This window comes from Seriola aureovittata, chromosome 3, assembly GCF_021018895.1.
Source record: "Seriola aureovittata isolate HTS-2021-v1 ecotype China chromosome 3, ASM2101889v1, whole genome shotgun sequence".
Lineage (NCBI taxonomy): Eukaryota > Metazoa > Chordata > Actinopteri > Carangiformes > Carangidae > Seriola > Seriola aureovittata.
In genome coordinates this window covers 28,380,049-28,404,741 of record NC_079366.1, presented here as the reverse complement: position 1 = coordinate 28,404,741, position 24,693 = coordinate 28,380,049, and the positions used below count along the sequence as shown (strand labels likewise).

Below are 24,693 nucleotides of genomic sequence, written 5' to 3'. Positions count from 1 at the left end.
ATTTAGCTTATTATATAGCCTAATAACTGGAAAATCATTATATACAGCTAAAATCCTGAGTATTTTCCCCCATGTTATGTGATGCATGTTTTAACCTATTGTCAAATAAAAGCAGATTGTAACCGGAAGTACAATGCCACCGGTTGTTTTATTTTGAAATCTATGTCCGGAAGTCCCTTCATTTTGATTCCCCTCAGCTTGACACTATAATGACAGACAGACAGGGAGGGCAGAGCTGCATCTGTGACCGTGTCACATACGTCCTAGTGACAGCGGCTTTTTACACAGAAGATGAGCAGAAATCAATCGTGTCATGACGCTGAATTCACAACAGGTGGATTTTTAAAAAAGTAATCCGCTTCAAGATTAATAAAAGTCTGATAAACGGCCTGCAATCATGCAAATTAAGAGTTAATTAATGAGGAACAGTGACGATAACGCTAAAGAAGGAAGAGAAGGTGATGGGGAAACGAAATTAAACCAAAACAAGCTGCCAAAACCAAAACTGCGTAAAGGAAGAGAACATGGTTTTAATACTTTGTGGGATCTAAACAACTTTTTTTTTTTGTTGTTCTACAATGCATAAGAGATGGATACGGCGGAGGCTTCCTGTCTTGATTTTCACCTTCTTCATCATTCTCTACGTGGATTTTCAGTTACGTACCAGCAACCCTCCCAAAGTCAGAGTGGACCACTCTCCGACTGTCTATCCGCTCAACCGCTCCTTCCCGAAGGCTGGCCCCGTGGGCAACGACGCGCAGGAGCCGGCAAGTAAAAGCAACAGCAGCGGGAACGATGGAAAGACGGCCACTGAGCGTGCACATGGCACCCAGCCGCGGCTGAAGCAGGAGGACATCTTCATCGCCGTGAAGACCACCGGGAGGTTCCACAAGACGCGTCTGGCGCTCCTTTTGGAGACGTGGATCTCCAGAACCAAGGCGCATGTGAGTCCCCGTGCTGGTCCGAGAAGTCTTACACTTAAGACTCTCTGCTGCTGCTTCTGTCTAAAACCAGTCACACCATGAAAACAGTAGAACACAATAGAACCAGTAGGACACCAGTAGAGGCTCTATCAGGAGGTTTTTTTTGTAGACAATAAATTATCATAAGAGGAAAGTCCTGAGAAAAGTTGAACTAAGGTGATAGGACGAATTTTATTAATTCCATCCCAGCCTCCTGACTTATAAAGTTATACATCTTCATATGTCTTAATCAAAGCGCCTAGAATCATGTTCATATTATGGATCCACAGAGCTGTAAGAGCTTTAGGTTTCAACTCATGAACTCAACTCAGTATCTTTATACATTTATTTAAAGAAAAGCATCAGATATCTGACTCCTCATTAGACCTAGACAAGATGTGTTGTCCTAATGATGAAATGAAAACATTCACTTCCTTCCTGCTTTGAAGCCTCAAGACTGATCGTTCGGACTGATGTGGCCCAAGTTAACTTCCTGACTGACCGAATGCTTGTTGGGTTTATTGATTGAATTGCAAATGACACTAAATAACAGCTGTAAAAACCTGGTTAAATAGGCTTTAAACCTGTTGGAACCTTCTTATCAGACAGAAGTAAACACCTGTTTTCTTACTGGCATCAACATCAACGTCTGTGGCTTTGATATCAGGGAATTGGATGAATTTGTCAAACTTAAAAATGTAATTATTTGAAGTGTTTAAGGTTTAGTTTGGTTTAAAGACTCCAGAGGTGATCAGATCAGGGTTCACTATCACATGGTTTTCTGCAATAGATGAGATGATTGCACACTCCACAGTAGCTGGTTAGCTTAGCATAAAGACCTGAATCAGGGGAGGAACAGCTAACTTGGCTGTGTCAAACCGTAACAACATCCTCCTGTCAGCTCCTCTAAAACGTATAAATTAACATTTTAACCCTTAGTTGTTTAATCTGTTAAAAAACCAAAGAACTAAATTGATAAATTACAGTATTACTAGCAGGTTATGTGCCGCACTATTTCTTGGCTGGGTGCATTATCTTCTTGGATAAGACACTTTATATTAACTTTGATTCGAGACAGGTGAGCTAGTTTCCAGTCTTTGTGCTGAGCTAAGCTAACGGCTACTACATGTTAACAGTAAATATAAATATAGATATTACATCGTAATGCAAAAACAATACTGTGAATTAGAATTCAAGACAAAAGGGAACAAGAAAAATAACGACGAAAACAAACAGTAAAACTACTAATGACGACAACAATGACAAGTACATTTGATCAAAAACAACAGTGGTACCAGTAAAAACAGCATATACAGTGATTGGATAAAAATTAATACAAAAATAAAAATAAACATGCTGGTTTCAATCTTATCTATGTATCTACTCATTCATGTATTCCCTACAATGTCAAATAATTACTTTTATGCTTATAGCAGATTGCTATTGAATTGCATTTGAGTCAGAATAAGATTTCTGGCAGTGGTCCTTTTCTTTTCTCCCCATCTTCTCTTTGACTTCCATTACAGTCCAAATCGAAAGGTGTACGCATGTGTGTCCTCACGTTGGACATACTGTACATGACACAGTACCAGGAACATTTGTTTATCTCGGACTTCAGCATCCTTGATCTGCTGAGGCTTGATTTGTCCAACCAGGCTGGTAATAATCAGTGTTGAGTAAATCTTCAGGAACATGTTTAAAGACCCAGAGTTGGTGGTGTGGCTCACAGGATATATATATATATATGTATATATAATTTTTTTAACAGTTTATTATGAACACCAAGCTAAAACAACACTCCTGCAATAAACCCTGCTTTCATGAAGGAAATAATGATCAATTAGAAGGATGATGTCTGTGGAGGTTGACAGGTGTTCCTATTATTTTGTCCACCCCATTCAAATCAATGAGGGTAGGCTAAATAACAGACAACTCTCTTTATAATGCAAAGCAGTGAAGTAACAGCATGAATTGCAGGTAATTATAATCATAGAGTAGAACGAACTCCTCTTTAACAGCTTCAACAAACTGAACATCATCACCTTCATGGAGGGAGGATTTATTAGAGCTGACTGCATTAGTTATAGCTGGGTGTTCCTGATAAACTGAAGTGTACACCAATTGCAAAATGACCATGTAATGGACTTTATTTAACTTGATTCCACGTTATGGTTCATGAAACAGTTTGATTCCTTTTGTGAAATAAGTGAAACAGACAAGCAGTGATCTTGAGAGGGAGTTTTCGTAGCTTCTTGTTTTCTGTGTTAGACTTTTCAGAGGACTGTTGATTTTAATAATAGGGCATATTTTCTGAGTGAAAGAGGAAGATGCTGTCAGTGTCTTCCTCTTTCTCGTTGCAAAAGCGACACACAAGACTGTTTGGCTTCACCCTGGCCTATTAATGCGTAGGAAAATTAACCACATCACACCCACATGAAAACAGTCCCACTTACACACATATATACAAAGGCACTCGGACACACAAAGACGCAGCAATACAAGAAAACACACACACACACAGACACAGGAAGCTGTGCAGGCAGGTTGTCTGGGCTGAGGGGAAGCAACCGCCGTGTGGAGACTGTGTTAACAATACTGAAACGGAAGCCGGTCTTTGAACAGGAAGTGGAGAGGCCGATTGTAGAACAGAATGAACCTCATCTTACACACACACACTCACACGTCATTTCTAACCAGCTTGGTAACAACTGACAGCGTTGAGAAAGAAAAGTTTTAGTGGTTAAATACGATCACAAGAGGAAACTCAACAGAGGAACTAGAGTTTACAGCCACGCTAGCAGCTCTGCGACGGAAATGCTAATTTTCGACATGCTAATATGCTGTCAATTTCAATGCTAACATGATGTTTGCGATGATGTTTAGCAGCTTTACTATGTTTACGATCCTAATTTAGCGAGGTTCGCTAATTAGCACAAAATACAAAGTAGAGCTGAGGCTGATGGGGATGTTGTTAGTTTTGCAAATATGATGCAATTTTGCTCTGATGGTGGCGCTAAGTTTAAAGTGTTAAGACATTTTGCATTGTAGTCTCGTGCAAACAACAAGGTCCGCTGTTACTCGACAGTTATTGCTCTCCTGGCTGCGTCTTCTTATGAAATGCAGTTAGGTGTCAGTGTGGTAGGACAGCAGTGTTTGGCCTCAGAGGAGCAACACTGGCGGGGCAGTTATTTATCGAACGTGAAAGCTCATCATGACTTAAAAAGCTTGTGTCAATACCTGTCTATCTATCTATCTATCTATCTATCTATCTATCTATCTATCTATCTATCTATCTATCTATCTATCTATCTATCTATCTACGCTTTAATTCGGTATGAGGGACATTTTGGGAAATACACTCATTTGCTGTCTTTCCGAGAGTTATTGCAGAAGATCAATACCACTCCCATGTTACTATGGAGCTAGAGCCAGGAGGCAAGCAAGCTAGCTTAGCATAAAGCCTGGAAGCAGGGGGGAGCAGTTAGCCTCACTCTGTACAAAGTTTTTTTTTTTTTTTTGCCATTTTGTGCCTTTATTTGATAGAATCAGTAGACAGTATTATATATAAGTAATTTCACTTTATATATTACTGTCTTTGGTGGACTTTGGCCTGGTGTTTACGCTAAGCTAGGCTAATCACATCCTGGCTCGCCACATACTGAAAGCACAATTGTTAGATGGGTATTGGCTTTCCAATATGATCCACGAAAAAAGAGAGCTAATAATGTTATTTTCCAAAACAAATCTATTTCCTTTAAAACTTTGGGCGGCTTTGGAATTTGGTATAACTTTAGCCAATAAGAATAATATAGTCTTGAATAAAATATAGTAATTGTTGGTTCAAGTCCAGATAAATCTACATGGATAAAGTAATAAAATGATATCCTCTCTGCCCTCAATTGGTCTGAGCAGTGTTCCCTCGGGGAACCCCAGAATGCCCCCGTGGAACAAAGTGAATGTCCAACTGATGGATCAGAAAGCCAGATTCTCATCACGCGGCCAAGGAATCACTAAAGTATAAATCAGAAACCTCATCTAGATATATTACAGTCATTTTGTGCTATGGGGCAGTACAAATCTTACTTAATGGCCCTTTAACAGTGTGAAAAACAAGGCGAGATTTATGCATTCCTTCCTGACCTCAGTAAAACGTCCTCTCAAACTCTGTTTACGAGCCGCCGCAAGCCGACACGCCGCCATTTTTTGTTCCTCAGCCCAGGTTGACTGATTTCAGTGCAGGTAGTTTAGTTTGAGTTATGACCAGAGGAGGGGAGGGAACCAATCATGATGGCGGCTCTTTCTCGTGGGGTTTTACTGGGGGGGTGGTGGTGATGGTTGTTGTTGTCGCGGTGATGGCGGTGAGGAGGATTGATCCAGGTATCTCATTACACCTCCTCCTCCTGCTTCATTGATACAGGGATAAAAAAGGAGGGATGGACAAAGGTAAAAAAAAAAAAAAAAGGTTTGATTGGTATTAAAATGACCGCAGTGAAGATTTAGAGGTTGTTTGATGTCACTGCGCGAGAGAGAGGGAGAGTATTAAGAGCTGATGGATGAACTGGGGTTTGTACAGTAAAACAGAGTGCTTAAATATATGCAGCCTTTCTTTCAGAGTGCAGTAAAGAGAATATTAAGGAGATTAGTCACTTTAATGTACATACACACTTGTACTTTTATCTTTGTGAGGACACTCGTTGAGTTAATGTATTCCCTAGCCCTTCACCCTAACCTTAAAATGATAGTTTGAGTTATTTGACGTCGGGTTGTGTGTGGTACTTATCTGCAGTCAGTGTTTTCAAGTCGCTCCCGGGAGCACCGGTACAGAAGTGGAGCGATGTACTGCTGTGGACGGGGGCAGCAGACAAAATGTAGTTTAACCACCTCCACCTTAAAAACCAGTGTCAGATTAAGTGCACGCTATATTTTGAATATTTTCACCGCTTTTTACTGCCATCAAACAGCTCTTTACTTCGGCAATACACTTTCTCAACTGCTGCACTTCTGTATACGCGTTAGCAGACTTACTGTATTGCACTGCAGATCAGCTGTTGGAGTGATAAAAGGCGGCAACACGAATCTGCTGCAGGTAAAACATTCACTATGGATAAGTATCTCATATAACCCGAACTATCACTTTAACCATCAAAATTAAATACCAAACCCATAACCTAAACCTAATTCCAACCTGAGCAGTAAAACGAGGCAAACCAGGGAAGTGTCTCGGGCCCCCGAAGGATTAAAGGGGCCCCTGATGGCAAATCATATTGGCACATTTTGGGGCTTTAAAATATCCCAAAAATGCCCCTGCAGGCAACATCAATGTACCATCAGAAATATGTTGGACTCTAAAAACTCTAACGTCTGGACAGATGTTGAGTTTTGGTTAGAACACACACACACGGACCGACAAACCTGCGTATGCCGATACACATATCGTACTCTCAGTGTCTCTCTATGGTGGGAAATTCAGCTTCACACCCTGATCTCTTCACACTTTTCCGCGACTATCTCCGCCGTTCCTATAACTATCTCCTTAAAACACACCCACACACACTCTGGTGTCTGGGTCAGGACACATCTCTTGCCTTCATATTCCCCACGTCCCTCACATTTTGTAATTCACATATCAAGTTGACATTTTAATGACATTTTTAAAAACACATTTATGCAGCATTAATTTTTATTTTGTCTGTCTAAATTCTGCTGCTGTCATTTTAAATGCACTATTAATGCTGTTATTTATACTTTATCTCATACTTTGAATTTGAATGTTTTTGTGTAGCAAAATCAACTCTTTCTTCCTGTTTTGTCTTTCTCTCCACGCTCTGAAAAACAAAACACCTGTTCACACGAGAGATTACGCTGTCCCCTCAAATTTAAGTTTAATCTGTAGTGCAGCTGATATCAGTGTGATATGGGTCTGCATGTTGTACTCACTTAGACAGAACTTGTGTAAGATATTTTTAAGATATATTTCCGAAACATTTTTAGTATTCCTGTTCTCCAGCCAAAACTTGGGGATGCACACATTAACATTTCCAGGAGTTAAATAAAGCATGAGTTATGGTTCGTGTTTATCTTATCTATTGGGTGATTTGTCCAACGCCGAGGTTATTAAGCGCCTGCCTGGCAAAGAAAGTCAAACACACCGCGCGATTCAGCCTGAGGGGCTGCGCTGATGGAGTGTAACGCGGGGGTTGTTTGTTCAAATCCCCTGATACAAACCTCCCCGGTCTCTGTGACTCACACACACAAACACACACACACACACACACACACACACACACACACACACACCATACGCATTTTATCATCTGTCTGCAGGAGGAAAACTGACACAGGATCCTAGCCGGTTGTGGAAACCTTTTTGAAAGGTTAATTTTGCATTTGATTCAAAGAAAAAAAAGGAATATGATGTGTTTTTTCCCCCCATTTTTTTTAGACTTTTTTAATAATTTGAAGATAGTTCTTTAAACTCTTCCAAGAAAAGTAAAAAACTTGAATCTACTGCTCATGTGAGCTTTTATGGTCGAGTGGTTTTACCACTTTTCACCACCAGAGGTCAGCATTGCACTGCAGATCTATCTATCTATCTATCTATCTATCTATCTATCTATCTATCTATCTATCGTAGTAACAAGTTTTTTGTTAGTGTGCTTGACGAATCTTATTTGACTCATATATCTGTTAAAAAACAAATTGTGTGTGTTTTCTGTATGTGCAGTGACTCATTGTTTTAGCTCACAGCGGGGAGCCTTGTTTTTGTCACACCAAATTTGCTCTATTCAAAACTGTATTGATCCTGTGTGTGTGTGTGTGTTTCCACGAGCGTGTTGGTGTGTGTTCACTCCATAATGAAGGTGCTTTCAGGACGTTGTGTTACAGATGTGGAAAAAGAAACATATAATCAAAGCTGGTGTGTTTAAATACCTTTTGTTCTCTTTATTTTTTTTTTTTGTCTAGACCTTCATTTTCACAGACACGGAGGATGAGGACTTGAGTTCAGAAGGTAAGCAGCAGAAATGAATGTAACTTACACACAAACTGATGTGGCCTAAAGTATACGGACTCCAGCTTTTATGAAATGTTGGTCTGGGGAGCCAACGTGACGGTGTCCCCATGCACCAAACGAGGCCCTTAGAGAACTGGTTTTCCCCCGGTTTGATGTGGAAGAACTTGACCGAGCTGCAGAACCCTGACCATCCAACCCCTTTGGGATGCACTGACTGTTGCTAAGCCCCGCCCTCCCTTAGTTACTGTTGCTGCACCAGACTCCTTTCCTTCCTTCCTTCTCACTCCATCTCTCCCTCCAGGTTCTGTCTCTCACCCCCTTATTCGACTATATGAACTCTCCCGCGATCACTTGCAAATGAACCTATTTCACACTTTTCTATTACAATGAGCTTATTGATTATTTGGTTTGTGTAAAATCAAACGCGTGTCTCCCTCTGTCTCTCTCTCTCTGTCCAGGTTATAACATGGTGGTAACAGGATGCCAGTCGGATCACAGTCAGCAGGCTCTGTCCTGCAAGATGTCTGCCGAGTACGACGGCTTCATGGCCTCAGACAAGAGGTGAGGCAGATTAAGGTCCGCCTATCATCCTGCCCACCGTGGATTTAAAGATCGGATTAAGATTGCAGACTTTAATGATCGCTGCGGGGGAAATCGGGCTGTTACAGCAGCGGGAGGGGAAAGGAGAAATCATAGGCGTAAATAATCATCTGTGTGATGGTTACATAAGCGTTTACACAGGTGACAATTCTTTATTTCGATAGGAATATTCTGAGGAGGTGCACCGAGTTATCGTATTGTACGCTGGACAACTTGTTGGCGATGTCCGGTCGCGGTTTTGTCTTGTTATTAAGATGAGATGGGAAATGAAAGAGATATTTCACTTTGGTTGCAAACCCCACTTTGTTATTTGCAGTGAGGAGGGGAAGTGAGGCTGTTTGTGTTTGGAAGGAAGCCTTTTTGTGCAGTTGGACATCCATTAGGATGGCAGAGGAAACAAGACAGCTGCTCAGTTTCGGTAGCAATCAGATTTGTCATTTGGACTGTTGCAGTGCAGAGTCTGTTTGGTTTTGGAGAGAAGCTTTGACACAGTCATGAAGGCGGCAGAGGAAATCAAACAGCTTGTTCACTCACAGAGTCAACGCAATGAAATTCATGCGATGACGACGTCAAGTTTGTGTTTCCCGAGGTTGCAGTCGGCTTTCCACAGCAGTGTGACGGTTGTTTTTTTATTAACATATGCAATAACACAAGCTGATACAGTGTCAGAAATAATAATACCTCAGTTTTACATATAGATAACTGTAAAAAAAAATAAAGTCAGGGAAACATGGTCTGAAAAATTCATTCTTAACCTTGGAGAATATTCTAAATCCAAGGTTTTTTCGTTCATCTTATTAACGCAAGACCGAAATTTCCAACTTTGGGCGATGAACCCTGAGCGAGTTATATTCATTGAAAAAGTCCAGGAAGATACAGTTGAAAATTCCAGAAGAAACAAAGTGAGTGACCTTGAGTTTGAAATATTTTTACCACAGATCTCGGCAGCGTGTTTCTGATGGATCTGAGCAGTTATTTCCTGTAGGCACAAGGTGATTCAGTTGCTATAGCAGAATGAATTCATGGATAAAAAAACAGCCGACACAGGCACAATAATAAAGCAGAAACTTTCGGTTTCTTTATGAGTCAGTGTTTATGGTGATGCCTCATTTAGCTCAGGTACTTTTTTAAGCCTTCGAGAGTTGTTGTTGGATTCATTCTGTACAAAAATGAAAGCAGCAAGGAGGAAAATTAGGTTTTAAGTTTCTGCAGTAGATTGAACAAACTTTCACTGCCTGTTTTTTTTTCTGTCCGTTGCTCTTCAGGTGGTTTTGTCATGTGGATGATGACAACTATCTGATTCCTGAGACCCTCCGCTCCCTGCTCTCAGCCTTCCCCCAGGAAGGCGACATCTACGTGGGCAAACCGAGCCTGGACAAGCCCATCACCGCTCACGAACTCCTGGAGGGCAACGCAACGGTACCGTCCCACAGTGTTTGTCCGATCTAACCAACACAAGAGAGTTTTTTATTCAGCTTCTTCTTGAAGTCCATCCACAAAAGATCAGATTCCTGTTCCATTTCGTCGCGCTGAAGGAACATTTCCTCTCTACTAGTAAACACACAAATAGTGTATAACCTCAGCCACTAGGGGTCTCTCAATCACAACAATTATAAAAGATGGCGTTTGGTAAAGTAGCGTGGGATCATGGGAGCTGATGTCAGCTTCTCTCGGTTTGGATTCCTTCAGCGTCAGTTGTTCAGGAGGTTTTTACTGGGAGCTGAATTATCCGCAGAGGTCTCCTTGATTATAACCGTTAAAAGCGCTGAATAAAGCAATTTCACGTTTAAAGTCAGTGTTTCGCCGGCGCTGTACGGTGGACACAGGACATCAGGGAAGGGCTGTGACCTCTGTTTTGGTTGTTTCTTTGATAACTTATGAGCCAGACATTCAGGAGGGTTTTACCAGCAGCTGAATTATCCGCAGAGGTGTCCTCCTCTGTATAACAGAAGGAGAGAGAGAGTAAAGCCGGTAGAAACTCTGGAAAAAAGGCTGTTTCACTTTAAAAGTTGGTGATTCATCGATGCTGTCTGGCGAACACAGGACGTCTCAGAGGGGCTGGGAACTGAGCTGCTTAACATTTGCTCAGCTTTTTTTCTGTGATGACTCAAGATCCAGATGTCCAATGACTAAAATCGTGAATCCCGTTAAAATATAAAGTTGAAAATGACCAAGGTGTAAAAAGTGTATCTTAAAAATGTGGCTTCAAACTGGAGAAAAAGTCCATTGGATCGCTTGACAGGCGACCAAATGAAACAATCTGTTAACATGATTAAAATCACTGATTTCTCTAGGTTTGAGAATGGCTGGAAACATTTGCAATAACTAAAAAAAATAGGTTAAAAAAGGTTACTGTAAGTAATTTTTAGACATTTTAATGTGGAAAAGTTATATATTATAACTTTAATTGTGTGATTTTAGTGCGATCTAATAAGAAAAAATTCTCACACACTGACAAAGACACTCTTAAGATGCAAAAAGAATCAAGGATGCCCGATATAGAAATCGCTGCTGCATACGATAAGAAAGCAAAACATATTTTACTGGTGCTGTAAAAAGAAATTTGCTCCGTTCTCAGTGACACATGACTTCAGATTCACAGTTCACACAGCAGTTGTGCAGATAAGTGTTCAGTGAGTCACTGTTACGAACGCTGTTCTGTGATAGTACTCAACAGTTCAAATGTGTCGGTTTTCAAAGTCCTCGGTGTTTCCTCGCAGCATTTTTTTCTTGGCAGTGTTGGAAAAAGCCTCTGAACCTCTTTATAACTCCCCTGAAACCTGACGGAATTTAATTTATTTGGGCTGATAACTCCTTAAGGCAGGGTGACCCCTCTGAGATGCATTACTGTCTTGGATGTGACTCTGCAGATTAATTTTTTTCTAGCTCAGATCCTTTATCTCCTTTTTCATCCTGAATTCCTTCCCTCCCTCCTTCTTTTCACTGATTACCTATTTCTTCTATCCAACTTTGACGGACCTGCTGTCAACAACTCACCGAGTCTCATGAATCCCTCCGTCGCTGTGTTTCTCCGTCCTTTGCCTACTTGTTTCTTTGCATCGTTCCTTCTTCTGTCTTTGTTCCCTTACCTCCTTCCTCCTCTGCTCTTTCCCACTGCGGCACTGTGGAAATTAATGACCTCTTCAACACAACCAAAGCCCTTCCCCGCAGCCTTTAAATGGTTCAGCTGCTCCAGCTCATAACTAAACATCCCTGTAGTTTAGTTAATCAACTCTTTGACCCTTTCTTGTGTTCAACAAATCACATTTAATCCAATGATCTTCACCTCTATTTAAATGTACCTGAAATGTCGAGTATAATATACGTATAATATAAAGAGGAGGTGCTGAAATACAGCAGAACAGCAGACGTGTTGGACCCGGTTTGGATTTTACTGCAAGGCAGAGTCGTCCAAAAGTGCACACTCCTGATGGATCACAGTGCGACATGATGCATGATGTATCTCTGTTGTTTAACTCGCAATCATCCTGACTAAAGAGGAAATGTCCACTTATCCACAGTTGTAAAATATCGTCTGTGAGTATAAAAACTACTAAAAATGAATTCATAGGTTGTCTGTGCAGCAGGTTATTATGACCCATAGTTACGGTTGTTGCTAGGCGACATCTAGTGGTCGTAGTAATTATGACGGGAGAGACAAAGTCTGAGTTTCAGAGGAGGTTTGCGGTGGACGGATGGGTCAACAAAACACAGGAATATGACGCAGGAGAGCGGCGTTCGATTCCTGTGTGAAACTAGCAGTTGGTGTTACGAAACCTCAACCATGTCATTATTGTCACCATGACAACAAAGATCATGAAACCTTAAAAAAAGGACTTATTTTAACTCAAACCATGAGCTTTTCCTAAACCAAACCAGGTAGTTTTTGTGTCTAAACCTAACCTAGCCATGACCGTTTATTATTGTATCCATGGTGACGAAGGTCTGGTACGCCGGTACAGTGTTTTCTATTTGTTAACGCCTGCCGCTGTAGGGGGCGCTATGTCAGGAAGACACTCCTATGGGTCGTATCGGAGGGTTGGAACAAACGACCTGTGTGGTTGTTCAGGTTGATGGACTGGTTGCGTTTTCAGTCTGAATCCTTGCTCATATTTTAACCTTCACCTGCCGCTCAGTCCACAGAGACTGCATTTTCACATCAGCTGTGATCACTTACACCAACATGTCATTTACAATTATAGGACAATATACGATCGGTATGTGAACCTTAATTTCTCCGCTGTATGTTGTGAACTCGGCAACCATGCCGACAACATTCATTCATGACTGAACACAGAACGATTATCGATAAAAACATCACTGGTTTTCCCTCCGATGCGCTTCTCATGCATCTTACTGAAAACTGTTACGGTTCATTGAACAGAGCAGCTGTTGTGACTCCCTGGTGGAGACACCTGGCGTCCTCAGATGTTGCTGGAGTCTGTGTGGATTGAATGCATCTGTAGCGTTTGCGTGTTTCCGCTGTGAATTTAGTTTGATATTTATTATACGAACTTTAAAATAACTTTAAGTTTTTGTTTGTTTGTGCTTTCCCTTTTCCCCTTTTTTCCTCCCTCTTTCAGTCAATCCATAGTTCCTTCCCTCCTTTTTTCTTTCCTCCTTGATGCTCTGCCGCTCTACTGAGGACACTGATGCACTTTAAAACAAAGCTGAGGTCTCTTCCTATTGGCTTTGTGCCAAAACGCAGCCCAGTCGGGTTAACCAGTGCTGTGCAAAATCCATACCATCTATTCTCTTTCACTCTCAGGAGGACGCAGTGAGGGATAGACAGATAAATATATGTATGTATGTATGTATGTACGAGTGGATGGATGGATGGAGATAAAGCAAACGTATAGCTCCATGTGTTTTCTTCACATGGGAAGGATTTTCATACCCAAGTGGATCAATGAGTGATTAGTGTCTTGTTGGTATATATTGATTGGTGGTAAAACACAAATACACATGCACACACACACACACACACACACACACACACACACACACAAACATAAGGAAGAAGACTCCCTTGGGGAAAGAGGTTGTCAAACTGCAGGAGGTCGATAGTTTTTTTTAAGGAATATACATGCAGCTATTCACTGTTGTCTGTGTGTGTGTGTGTGTGTGTGTGTGTGTGTGTGTGTGTCACTTGGTTTCACAGCTTTACAGTAGGATTTATGCTTCTATTGACTTAAAGTACATGATGACTCCACTGAGCTTTCTGAATAGAATTTCATCCTCTCTCTCCCTCTCTCTCCTTCTTCCCTGCACTTTTTCAATCTCGCTCACTCATTTCTTGAAACGACTCTCTCCTTCTCCCATGTGTCACATTTTCTGCTCTGATTGCGCCCATTTACACCGAAAAATAGATATTTATCTTTACTTCCTAACTCCTTTTCTCCCTCTTTCCTTCCTCCTCCTCTCTGTTTTCATTGTCTGACTGTTCGCTCTCTTTCAATTCCCTCTTTTCTTCCTTTTTTCTCCATCATTTCCACCCTCTGCCTGAGGTTGGATGGGTGATGGGGGAGAAAACACAGGCTCCTCTCTGTCTCCTCTTCTCATTTTCTTACTTTTTGCTGCCGATCTTTTTTGATTTCCTGTCATGATTGTGAGGCTGAGAGGAGGATGAGACAAGGGAGGAGGAAAGGAAAAGAAAGGAAAGAAAAGGGTAGAGAAGGAAAAGACTGAAAATATGAATGAAATAAACACAAAGTAATTCAAAGAAAAAGAGCCAAAGGAAAAAAATGGTAAGAAATGAAATTAAAAGAAAGGAACAGCCTTTAAAACAGGAATGAAAAGGATGAGAAAGAAATCAAAACGAAGGGGATGGAGAAGATAGAGATAGGTAGAGAGAGATTAAAGAAAGAAGAAATGATAAAAATATTAAGAAAAGGAAAGGAGAGGAACTAGAAGGAAAGGAAAGGAAGTCAAAGGAAAAGATGGGAAAGGAAGAAATTCAAATAAATAAAGTGGAAGGAAATGTATGAAATGACGAATGGAAAATAAATGAAAGGGAAGGAAATCGCAGTGAGAAACATACAGGACATGAAAAGGAAAGTAAAGAAAACACACACAGTCTAACACACTAATTTGTTGTATAATTACAGCTCTCTACTTTAAACCACTCATTTGACTGCCGTGACTAACACACAAACAAAACACCAGAAAGACACATTTCCTTCCTTTTTAACCAAAAAAACAAAATCACCTTAACAGTTTACACTGCAGGATGCAATAAACACAGCATCTACTTGAGCGTTAGCAGATAACGACATAAAATTCATCGCTGGCTGGTTTGGAAAAGACCGAACAATCAATACACATCTGAAGGGAAAAGTGTTGTACTCTTTCTCCTTTCTTATCTATTACACACATTGTTTGTGTGTCAGAGGGAAAGATACGGAGTCAGTTCACTAAATATTCTCATCAGTCCTCTGTGTGTGTGTGTGTGTGTGTGTGTGTGTTTTTATTCTTTTGTGAAATCAGATTTAGCGTATTTTGTATTCCAAGCATTGCCTCTTTATTCTCACATGACGATCGTGTTGACACGTTTGTGTCTGTACCTTTTGTGTGTGTTTCTGTGTGTGTTTCTATGTGTGTGTGTGTGTGTGTGTGTGTGTGTGTGTTTGTGTGTGTGTGTGTGCAAGAGGCGTAAACGAGACTCAAAAGCAGACAAATGGACACAAAAACAAACCTTTTTAAGGCTACTTACTTCAAGGTCAGGCAGGCTCAAAGTCGAACTGAAATTTGAATTCTCTCTTTTATTGCAGGGAACTTTAAACTATAATGACACTATTAAAATAAGCTATTCTTCATATATTTTTATCTTTTAAAAGAAAGTAAAGGGGTTTTTGGGCGCACTTTATCTATAGAAATTGTGTTAGCTTGAAGACTTGAAGTGATAGCGTCTGACTGATGTTTGAGGGCCACAGTTGCGCTGTCACCTCCGGTTAAGATGACCAGATATCTGAAATGAAAACTGGGGACATTCCCAGTTCGGCGGTCAATATATCATTCAAATATCCAATGTTTTTACCTATGAAATAAAAAAGGAGGACAGTCATGTATCTTGGCCTGTTGTATTGTAATAAATATTGAGGGCTGATAAAATGATGAGTCCCTACCTTTGAAGCAGTCGTGAAGTTTGTTTGAAGTGTGTTTGTTTTTGTTAATTTACTGACTGGATATGAACTCCAAACCAATGAATGAGTCAGCTAACCTTTTCTCAACAGACAACAACAATAACAACAACAGCAAAAGAAAAGTCTGACTTGATAACTCTATTTTGATGATTTTAGCATCACTTCTGAAGCTGCTATAGCTAGCTGGCAGCCAACTCCGTTGGACAAACTATCCCCGGAAAATGGGGATATCTGGCTTCTGTGGTGAACGACTGACTGGAGCACGTTGTAACTCTGTAGCATGCTAACACTGTTGTGAGATGTTTCTTCACCCCTTCATATAGGGTTGGTTTTACACTGTTACCAATCAAGCTAACGGTCAAAACGTCTGTAACTTTTTTTGAATTTAAAATTTGGGAGGGGCCATTGTTTTCGTATTTCACTCACTAGCTCCCACTCAAATAGAGGATGCTAGTAAGGCTAGCTAACCAGTCATCAGCAGCTCCTGCACACACTCGTGTTTGTTAGCTCGGTCTTCTTAATGGACCCAGATGTGGCGATGGCAAGTGACCACACAACCAAAACCAACAGCAAAGTGAAATCCTGTCACCCACTGACTGAAACTGTAACACAGGGTAATGTAGGGGCTGGTTAGATCACACGTTACTAAGCAACGGCTAACAACCACAAGTTACCACAGCAGGAATAATTTGTCTTCAACTGGTCAACTTAAGCATTAAGTCGCAACAAAAGTTGAACCAGCACCATTTTCCTCTTCTCATCTTTTTATTCATTCATTTTTTTAGTTGGACAACACTACGTTTTTTGTTTTGCCCTCCCTCTAATCTGTCGTGGGACGTCCTCTGTGCAAACACAGTGTTGTCATTGAAATTAATGAGGAAGAACCTTTTTCCTATGCAGTACAGTTGCTGATTCTCTTCTTAAAAGCAGAATTTGGTTTTAAAACAATATTGATTTCAGGTTCTTTGAGTTTGCATGTATGTATTTGTTGATATCAGTGTGTGTGTGTGTGTGTGTGTGTGTGTGTGTGTGTGTGTGTGTGTGTGTGTGTGTTGTCCCTCAGAGGGAGGTGCGGTTCTGGTTTGCTACAGGAGGAGCAGGTTTCTGTCTGAGTCGGCAGCTGGCGGAGAAGATGGCTCCATGGGCCAGGTATTTATGCACGTGTGTGTGTGTGTGTGTCTTTGTCCAAATGAGTGAAAATAAAGAGAAAAAAGTAAAACTGTTAAATATAAATTCAACATCAAAGTCTGTTTTTTTTTTTGCATGTTTTAGCTCATTTACCACAAATTTCATTTATTTTCCATTTTAAAAATAGACCAAATTATGTTTTTCATTTAATTATGACTTTTTGAGACAGATTGAGTTCCTATCCTCGTGGCAGCCCCTTACTTTTTGTGACTTGAAGCTTGCGTTAAATACAATAGGTAATCTATCACAAGCTAAGACAATAAAATTAGACAAAAAACAAATCGGGTACTGCATAATTTAAGATTTAAGAGCCAAAAAAGCCAAAAATCTTTCAGCATTCCTTACCTTTGTTGTCTGAAAAACGAACACAAAAAACAATTAGCAAACAGATGTTACTCGAGAGATAATCTGAGTTTCACAACTTTCTGCATCTAAGATTTTTCCTGTCCACAACTCAACTCTGTTCTCTGACTGGCACAACACAAGGACTGCAGCGGCTCTTTGTTTCTCTCTTTAAACTGCATCAACAACCGGCAGCATAACTTCGGCCAAACATTAAAGCTGACTAAATGTTCACAGTGATGAATCACCAGTCTGAAGTAAGTTTCAGGTCTCTGCAAGTTTATATTTATACTGCGCTCAAACAAGTGAGACTAATGGCTGCCCAGGGCTAGAAGGTAGGGACTCAAGCTAAGAATTTACAGGCTCCTTTGGAAAAGGTCAGCAGTAAAGTACACGCAATAAATAGTTAATTGGCCAAAACATGCAAAATCATCAACATTTTCCTTTTGAGATTGAAAGTTGGGCAGTTTTATAGTTTTACTAAAAATAAATTTCCTCTCATAACCTGAAAAAAAATAGAATTTAATCTGTGATCTGTGGATTTATCAAGAAAGCAAGTCTTTGGTCAGCTGTATTTTCTCAAATCAACAGTAATCAATCTGCCAGTGGTTTGTTTTCTTTACATGTTTGTATTTCAGTGGCTCCCGGTTCGAGCAGACCTCGGCGACCATCCGTCTCCCTGACGACTGCACGGTGGGTTTCATTGTGGAGAAGAGGCTCGGCATCTCCATGGTCCACTGTCCTTTGTTCCACTCCCACCTGGAAAACCTGCTCCTCATCGGCCACAGTAGCATCCCGAACCAGGTAGTAACCCACACACACACACACATACATAGAAATCCATGCAGATGCACTTCTTCTTATGGTCGTGTGTGTGTTTTCTCTCCCCTGCAGGTGACACTGAGTTATGGGATGTTCGAGAACAAGATGAACAGCATCGAGGTGAAAGGAAGTTTCTCCAAGGAAGACGACCCCTCCAGGTCAGTCTGTCACTCCATTCAGTGCTTCTCCTGTATGCTGCTGAAATTTAACACAGTTGATTAATATTGCAACTTGCACTTTTATACACTGCACTCAGCTGACTGGGTCCAGTGTGAAGCGATAATATGAAACTGGTTGCCTTGGTGACAGTCTCAGTAGTCATGGGATTACGGTTTGTCTTATAATTATAGGAAGCGCAAACTTCGAGGGCTGAAAAATGACTCTGAAGTACCAAAAACTGCAGTTCATAGAATGACCACTTGAGGCTGGCTCATTGTTGTAGCTCACTAGAGTGCAGCTTGGGCAGCGCATTACTGTCCAAGCCCGACCGGAACCAGACAGGTATTCTATTCTTTATATTTGAGCCAAGTGGCAAACTCTTGGGCTGAAAAATGAAAGCCAAAACAGAAGTGCCAAAACCTGCAGTTCCTCAAATGACCACTTGAGGCTGCCTCCAAAAGGCTTAAAGTTACGCAAAATTGAGGGTGTGGCCTCTTTGAGTGACAGGCGGGTGAGCGTATGTTTGCCACAAACCTGCAAGCACCAAAGTCTCAGCTCCACATGTGCCCCTCCTCTTTGCCCATTTTTGGGATTAGCTGGAAGTTTGGTAATCAGGTACTGCCAAGATGATGATTGTGGAGCAGCTCACTCTGAGCTTCAAAACCACTCTTCAGAAACCTATGGGTGACATCACTGAGGCTATGTCCATCTTTATTTACAGTCTATGAATCATACCTATCAGGTTTTATTTGACAGGAAATTTGAAGTGAAAGTGGCACTGCAAAAAAAAAAAAATTACATTAGGGGACCATGACTTTATTTCTTGTCATAAAGATGAGGAAATGTATCTTGCTCTGGACCAAAGTGTTGGACAGACTGACTCTTACATCAGATGCTGCTTTGTTCTTAATCTTGATCGTGTAAATTTTGATTTGATTTTACTTAAAAACCTGGTGAAATCAAATTTTTCGCACAAGTGTATTTTATAAATATTTAAGACTGATTAACCTATGCCTCGCATGAAAACTTCATTGTTATTCCAAGATGTCTGTTTGCTGCGGGCCAACTCCCAGCTCTCAGTTTTACTTGTGCAATGATCCGACCTGAAGACGTGACACCCCAGCAGCTCCGGTTCGTCTCGTTCCCAGTTCAGTTAGAGATAAAAGCAATTTGATGTAACACAATGGAGCCGCAGATGTGTTTGTCTCTCCCAGTCCTCGCCGTCTCCTGCTGTAAGAACATATCACCACAAACGCTCCGCAGCGAGCTCTCTCCATTTGTTTCCATCCGCCGGTGTCGCACAGAGTTACGTTCAACATCACTGCAGCCTTTAAAGAAGCGGGTCAGATGTTCATCTGCCTGTGCAAACAAAGTTGGTCAGGTTTCTGAACAGAAACTTTTTCTTCATATTTGATTTTTTTGGTTTTTGTTTACTTGTGGGAAATAAGTTGGTTTTCCTAAAGAAATCAGGTCAAGAATGTAGCAGCAGGAGAAATATGATTTGTGGACAGCGTCACTAAACTGGTTCGGAGACAGAATACAAATCTTCTAATATTTAAATGCAAGTACTGATAAATGATAAGAAAAGAGTGTGGACAGTGTGGGAAAGGCTGAGGCTCTATGACGGGTCGGCAGCCAAATTTTTTATAATCCATTAGATGGTAGTCAGGACATAATCAAAGACTAATTTAAGAAATTGATTGATTAAAATGCAACTGGAGTTTTCTTTGTTACTGTTCACATGTGGCGCTGTGGTCCTCATTCACATATTATACATTTGACTGTTTTACTGAACTGGTGTTATCGTTTTCTTATCACGCATCGTATGTCCGCTATTCCAGAGGTCTCTCAAGTAAGCAACAGAAACCTTTGGAACTTCCTGTCAGAACTTTTCAGAATAAAAACTCTTGGGGAATGTTCTTGCACTTTTATTTTGTAGGCATAATCACTAAAGAGGAAGTGCTTCTGCGGCCTGATACGTAACTGTTTGTGTCATTCACTCTCAATATGGATAAAAGTATAATAAGCATCTTCAGGTGGGTGTAGACTCTCTATTTGGACATTATAGCTAAATGTGGGGCTGTCAGTCCAAAATTGTAAGATTATCAAAATAATTTCCTCGATGACGTCAAATTTCAAAGAGTCATTACTCTGGTGCATCGACACCACGCTGCTAACATGGTTTGACAGCGCAGCAATTCTTAAGGGACAAGACGTGAGATATTTCCTGTCCCGTAACACAAAGTGGGACTGAAATGTTACACAGGGACACACAATCACTGGATATGTGCCAAAAGTTTTCACATTCACGCGCAGTATTAAATGAAACGGGAGGGGAGAAAAAAAATTGCATATCTCACAATGTTAAGAAATCCTTTAAAACCAAAGCAAAAACTGCACTTGAGAAATTATCTGCTAGAACACAGCGGAGAAAACTCTCTCTCTTTCTCTCAAGGCCAAAAATGCAGAATTTATTCAAATCCTTAAAAAACTTAAAATCCAGGATCCACAGAAAATAATAATCACTTGTTCTTTGCTCTTTACTTTCTACTTTCCAATTTTCATTTAAAAACTTTTAACAAGTTTTTCTTCTAAACAAGAACAGACAATCAAATAGGAGAAAAAAAACATAATCTCCTTGCCGCAGGTAATAATAAAATAAAACAAAAAGTCATAAAGAAGCATAAACAATCTGGTATAATGATTTTACTATGTCAGATTTTCATTAGATGCTGCTGAACTATTTTTAGCTGCTGTGGCAGATCATCAGTATCGGTGCTGTCGCAGTCTCTACTGGCTGCTGATAGAGGACAATGCAAAGTCATGGGTAACTTAATGTCCCCCTTCAAATGCTGTTATTTCTTTATTGTAACTGAGCTGGAAATCCTGTTGTCAAGGCTACTGAGGATCTGACTCACCTGGGTTCAACCTGTGAAGCTGAGCTGTCAATAAGTGCAAGTAAGACTAAGTAGCTGTAAGGTGGAGTTTTTTTTTTTTTTTTTGCAGATATCTTTGCTAGGATTCTTCTATAAAACTGATTTTTAAATTTCAGTGAGACACTTTCTCAGTTAATAGAAGTTCTGCTTATTTGTGTCTAGACTTGTACTTGAGAATATCCCAGTGGCCTCTGGGGTTTTTAGACGCAGACTATGAAATCGCTATGTCTCTGTTTTGAGAGTGGTACTGGGACATATATTTCTGTCTGAACCCAAATATTCTATTTTTTAATGTTCAAATCAAGCGGCAACCTCCGGGGCTCAAAAATGAAGCCAACATTGAAATGCCAAAAACTGCAGTTCCTCTAATGGCCACTAGAGTCCGGCTCCAAAAGTGAGTCAATCCCCATAGACTCCCATGTTAAAATGCTTGCACCGATGTCTCGGCTCCATACATGCCCCGCCTCTTCGTCCATTTTTTTGGATTAGCTGGGTATTTGTTGGAGTCAGGTGCTGCCAAGATGGCGACGGAGGAGCAGCTCACTCTGAGCTTCAAAACTGCTCTTCAGAAACGGAGGCTACGTCCATCTTTATTTACAGTCTATGTTCCCAACCCAGAGCGTGAACATCATGTCTCTTTTTTATTTTTCACCCTCTATATCTCATCCCTTCTCTCCATCTTTTCTCTTAACCAACCAACCCAGTATAAATGTATACTACCAAGAGTTTTCGATATCAAACACGCCTCAGAGTTATTACTGATCACTTCTGTCTTCCACAGGTTTAAGACTGTCCATTGCATATTGTATCCCTTCACCAGCTGGTGTCCCTGAGCTCTTCATAAAGGACTACAACTTCCAAAAACGCATGGGACAAGACTGTTGACCCTCGAGGATGAAGGGACTTTCCTGGGAATTATACCGTGTGTCTAAGCAGCAGAGGAAACTGATGGATTCAGTGTGATGGGAGAGTATTAGCTGAGATACCTGAACTGGAGAAGAAATGAATCAGACCTGATCTGATCTTAACAGAGGATATAAAGAGCGTCACAAACAGACTGTTGCATGAAGAAAATTATGAATTTTTTGCAGGTTTTTGTTTGTTTGCAGCGAAGCACTTAAGACAAAGCTTAAGCTTAAGACTTGTTCTTTTTTTCTGAAACTTCAAGTTATTTTGTCAAAAAATGGACAAAATGTAAAATGAAATGAATTATTTTTTAAATTTTACACAAAATTTATGTGCACTTTGATTCGATTTCCTTGTCTTATTGTTTCTTTATAAGCATCAAATCTTCAGGCATCTCGAAAGGTTGATGATTAAATCTACAAACAGACTGCACCCACAGGGCCTCAGTCGTCTTCAGGTGGCACTGAGGCAGAAGTTGTTGAATTTATATCTGTTTTTATTGATTGACTGTGTGAGTGTGAGTTTTTATGAAGGGGATGGTGTCCTTGTGCCTGTGAAGTCTGCAGACAATGAACCATCCTGACCCACATCTCTCTCCTCATCCAAACCTTCTGTCCTCCCTCCCTGGCTTTTCTCGCTCTCTACCTTCTTCCCTCCACCCCTCCATCTGTCTTCTTCCCTCCTCCCTCCTCCTTCTGTTTACTCAGTCTTATCCGCAAAAGCTGTGCCTGCTCCTTCAAGGCCATGGCTGAAAGTAAAATGAACTTCCTCTCATCCCAGTTCGCTCATTTCTTTATACCTTTTATTGGAAAAAATAAAACAAAAAAACAACAACAAACCGCTAAGAGAATGACGAAGGTCAAGACTGACATGCCTGAAACCATCTCCACGCAATGTCCATTTATAAAAAAGAAAATAAAAGCTCAAATTTCTCATCACGGCGGACAGATCAGGGTCAGAACGAGAATACAAATTTCACAACAAGATGCCGAGAACCAAACGCTGGCGTAGGAATAGGAGGCAGAGTTCATGTGCGCTGTACCTGCAGAGAGATGACACTGTGCTGCCGGCGGCCCGCGGGTCGCTTGTTTGCTGTCGAATGGAGACGTGATGAATACAGATATGCCGCTGAATACGTCTGGGGCCGACCTTGTGTGAAGTGGATGGAAAGTGGTTGAGAGTCTGCAGGAGCCGGCTGTGTACGTGGCTCGTACGAGAATACCAAGTCGATGACACGAGCGTTTGAGTGAAGGCCGAAGGTTTACAGCAAATGCAGGATCAAGTTGATGCCGTGGTTACAGAATAAAATATGTTTATGTTCGTACTTTCAAGGTATTTCTGGTTCAGAGAATGGCAGCTTCGCACATGCTGTGAGGAACATCGACATCTGAAGTGCTTTGCACAACCGTAACCATGACCACCAGCATGCTAACGGCGACACATGGATAGTTGGTGGTAGCATCCATATACCTCTGATATCATGGATCTGAAATGTTACTTATTAGCAATGGATACAATTTTGAACTGAGGATGGAGAGATCACCAAAGGCGGTCCGTCTAATACTTTTTTTTGACATTTCGATCTTAACCAAACATGTCAACCTCATGGTGGCGCCAGAGGAAGAATTAGGGGATCCCCACAGTCATTAGGATACATCCTCTTGGCACCATGAATATGTGTACGCAAGTTTGTGCCAACCCATCTGGTGGAAATATTTCACCTGCTGTACCGCCCAGTACAGGGAAAGTGAGGAGATCACCACAGTCAGTGGGAGTCATTTTCTGAGGAACATGAATCTCTGTGCAAAAACCCATTTCATAATAAAATAAGTCATTGGGTTTTTTTCCACATTTTTTCATTTATTTGCTCACTCATACATGGGTACATTTTTTTTCTTAATGTCTTATTCATTTCTTTAATGTTACCCCCTGGTGGAGTTTCATAACTTTTAGCAGCCTTTTTGGAGCCTGACGATGTCTCACATGGGACATTTCAGATCCATGATATCAGAGGTGTACAGATGCTACCACCAACTATCCGTGTGTGGCTTGTTGCTGTGAGCCTTTTCCATGGTAAATGGCCTGTATTTACATAGCACTTCTCGTCTTAATGACCACTTAAAGGGCTTAACAGTTAGCTTTACACTGCAGGTCATAGTCATTCATACAGCTTCTCTAACACACACACACACACACACACACACACTGATGGCACATCACCGGGGTTCAGTATCTGGCCCTAGGACAGCTCAATATGTGGACCTGGAGGAGGCGGGAACTGAACCACTGATCTTCGATTAGTGGACGACCCGTTCTGCCTCCTGAGCTTCTGCGTTTCTGGGGACCAGATGAAATGTAAGTTAAATATTCACTCACCTTTTTAGTTTTTTAGTTTTGTGCTTTTCACCAACTCATGAGAAAAATATCTTATCACCCGCTAAATGTGGCACTTCCTCCCCAGACTGTTTGCTAACTTTGTCTCATTGGCCATTTGACGATGCGTTTCTGGCTGATTGACGTATCAAGTCACAACATGCAACTCTAGCTCTGACAAAGTTCATTACTGGAGGTATCAAGTTTGTTCTCTGTGTTTTTATGACCTTTTCAGCCCTTGTATGAAAGAA

The 24,693-nt window shown here is 40.9% G+C and overlaps 1 protein-coding gene across 1 annotated transcript; it reads left to right on the top strand.

Moving 5' to 3' along the window:
• The first annotated feature begins 223 nt into the window (after window positions 1-223).
• mfng (MFNG O-fucosylpeptide 3-beta-N-acetylglucosaminyltransferase) lies at window positions 224-22,843 on the top strand. Its single transcript, XM_056372520.1, has 8 exons — window positions 224-944; window positions 7,926-7,971; window positions 8,433-8,535; window positions 9,840-9,993; window positions 16,780-16,865; window positions 17,885-18,050; window positions 18,141-18,226; window positions 21,945-22,843. Exons 1-8 carry the CDS (start codon window positions 579-581, stop codon window positions 21,994-21,996), a joined length of 1,059 nt encoding a protein of 352 aa, XP_056228495.1. The 5' UTR covers window positions 224-578; the 3' UTR covers window positions 21,997-22,843.
• The last annotated feature ends 1,850 nt before the right edge of the window (window positions 22,844-24,693 follow it).

What these genes read in the sequence shown, in the direction of transcription:
- mfng (XM_056372520.1), top strand. Translation starts at nt 579, where the DNA reads ATGCATAAGAGATGGATACGGCGGAGGCTTCCTGTCTTGATTTTCACC. An exon ending in TCTCCAGAACCAAGGCGCAT is followed by an intron (nt 945 to 7,925) that starts GTGAGTCCCCGT and finishes TTTTTTGTCTAG; the next exon opens with ACCTTCATTTTCACAGACAC. An exon ending in TGAGGACTTGAGTTCAGAAG is followed by an intron (nt 7,972 to 8,432) that starts GTAAGCAGCAGA and finishes CTCTCTGTCCAG; the next exon opens with GTTATAACATGGTGGTAACA.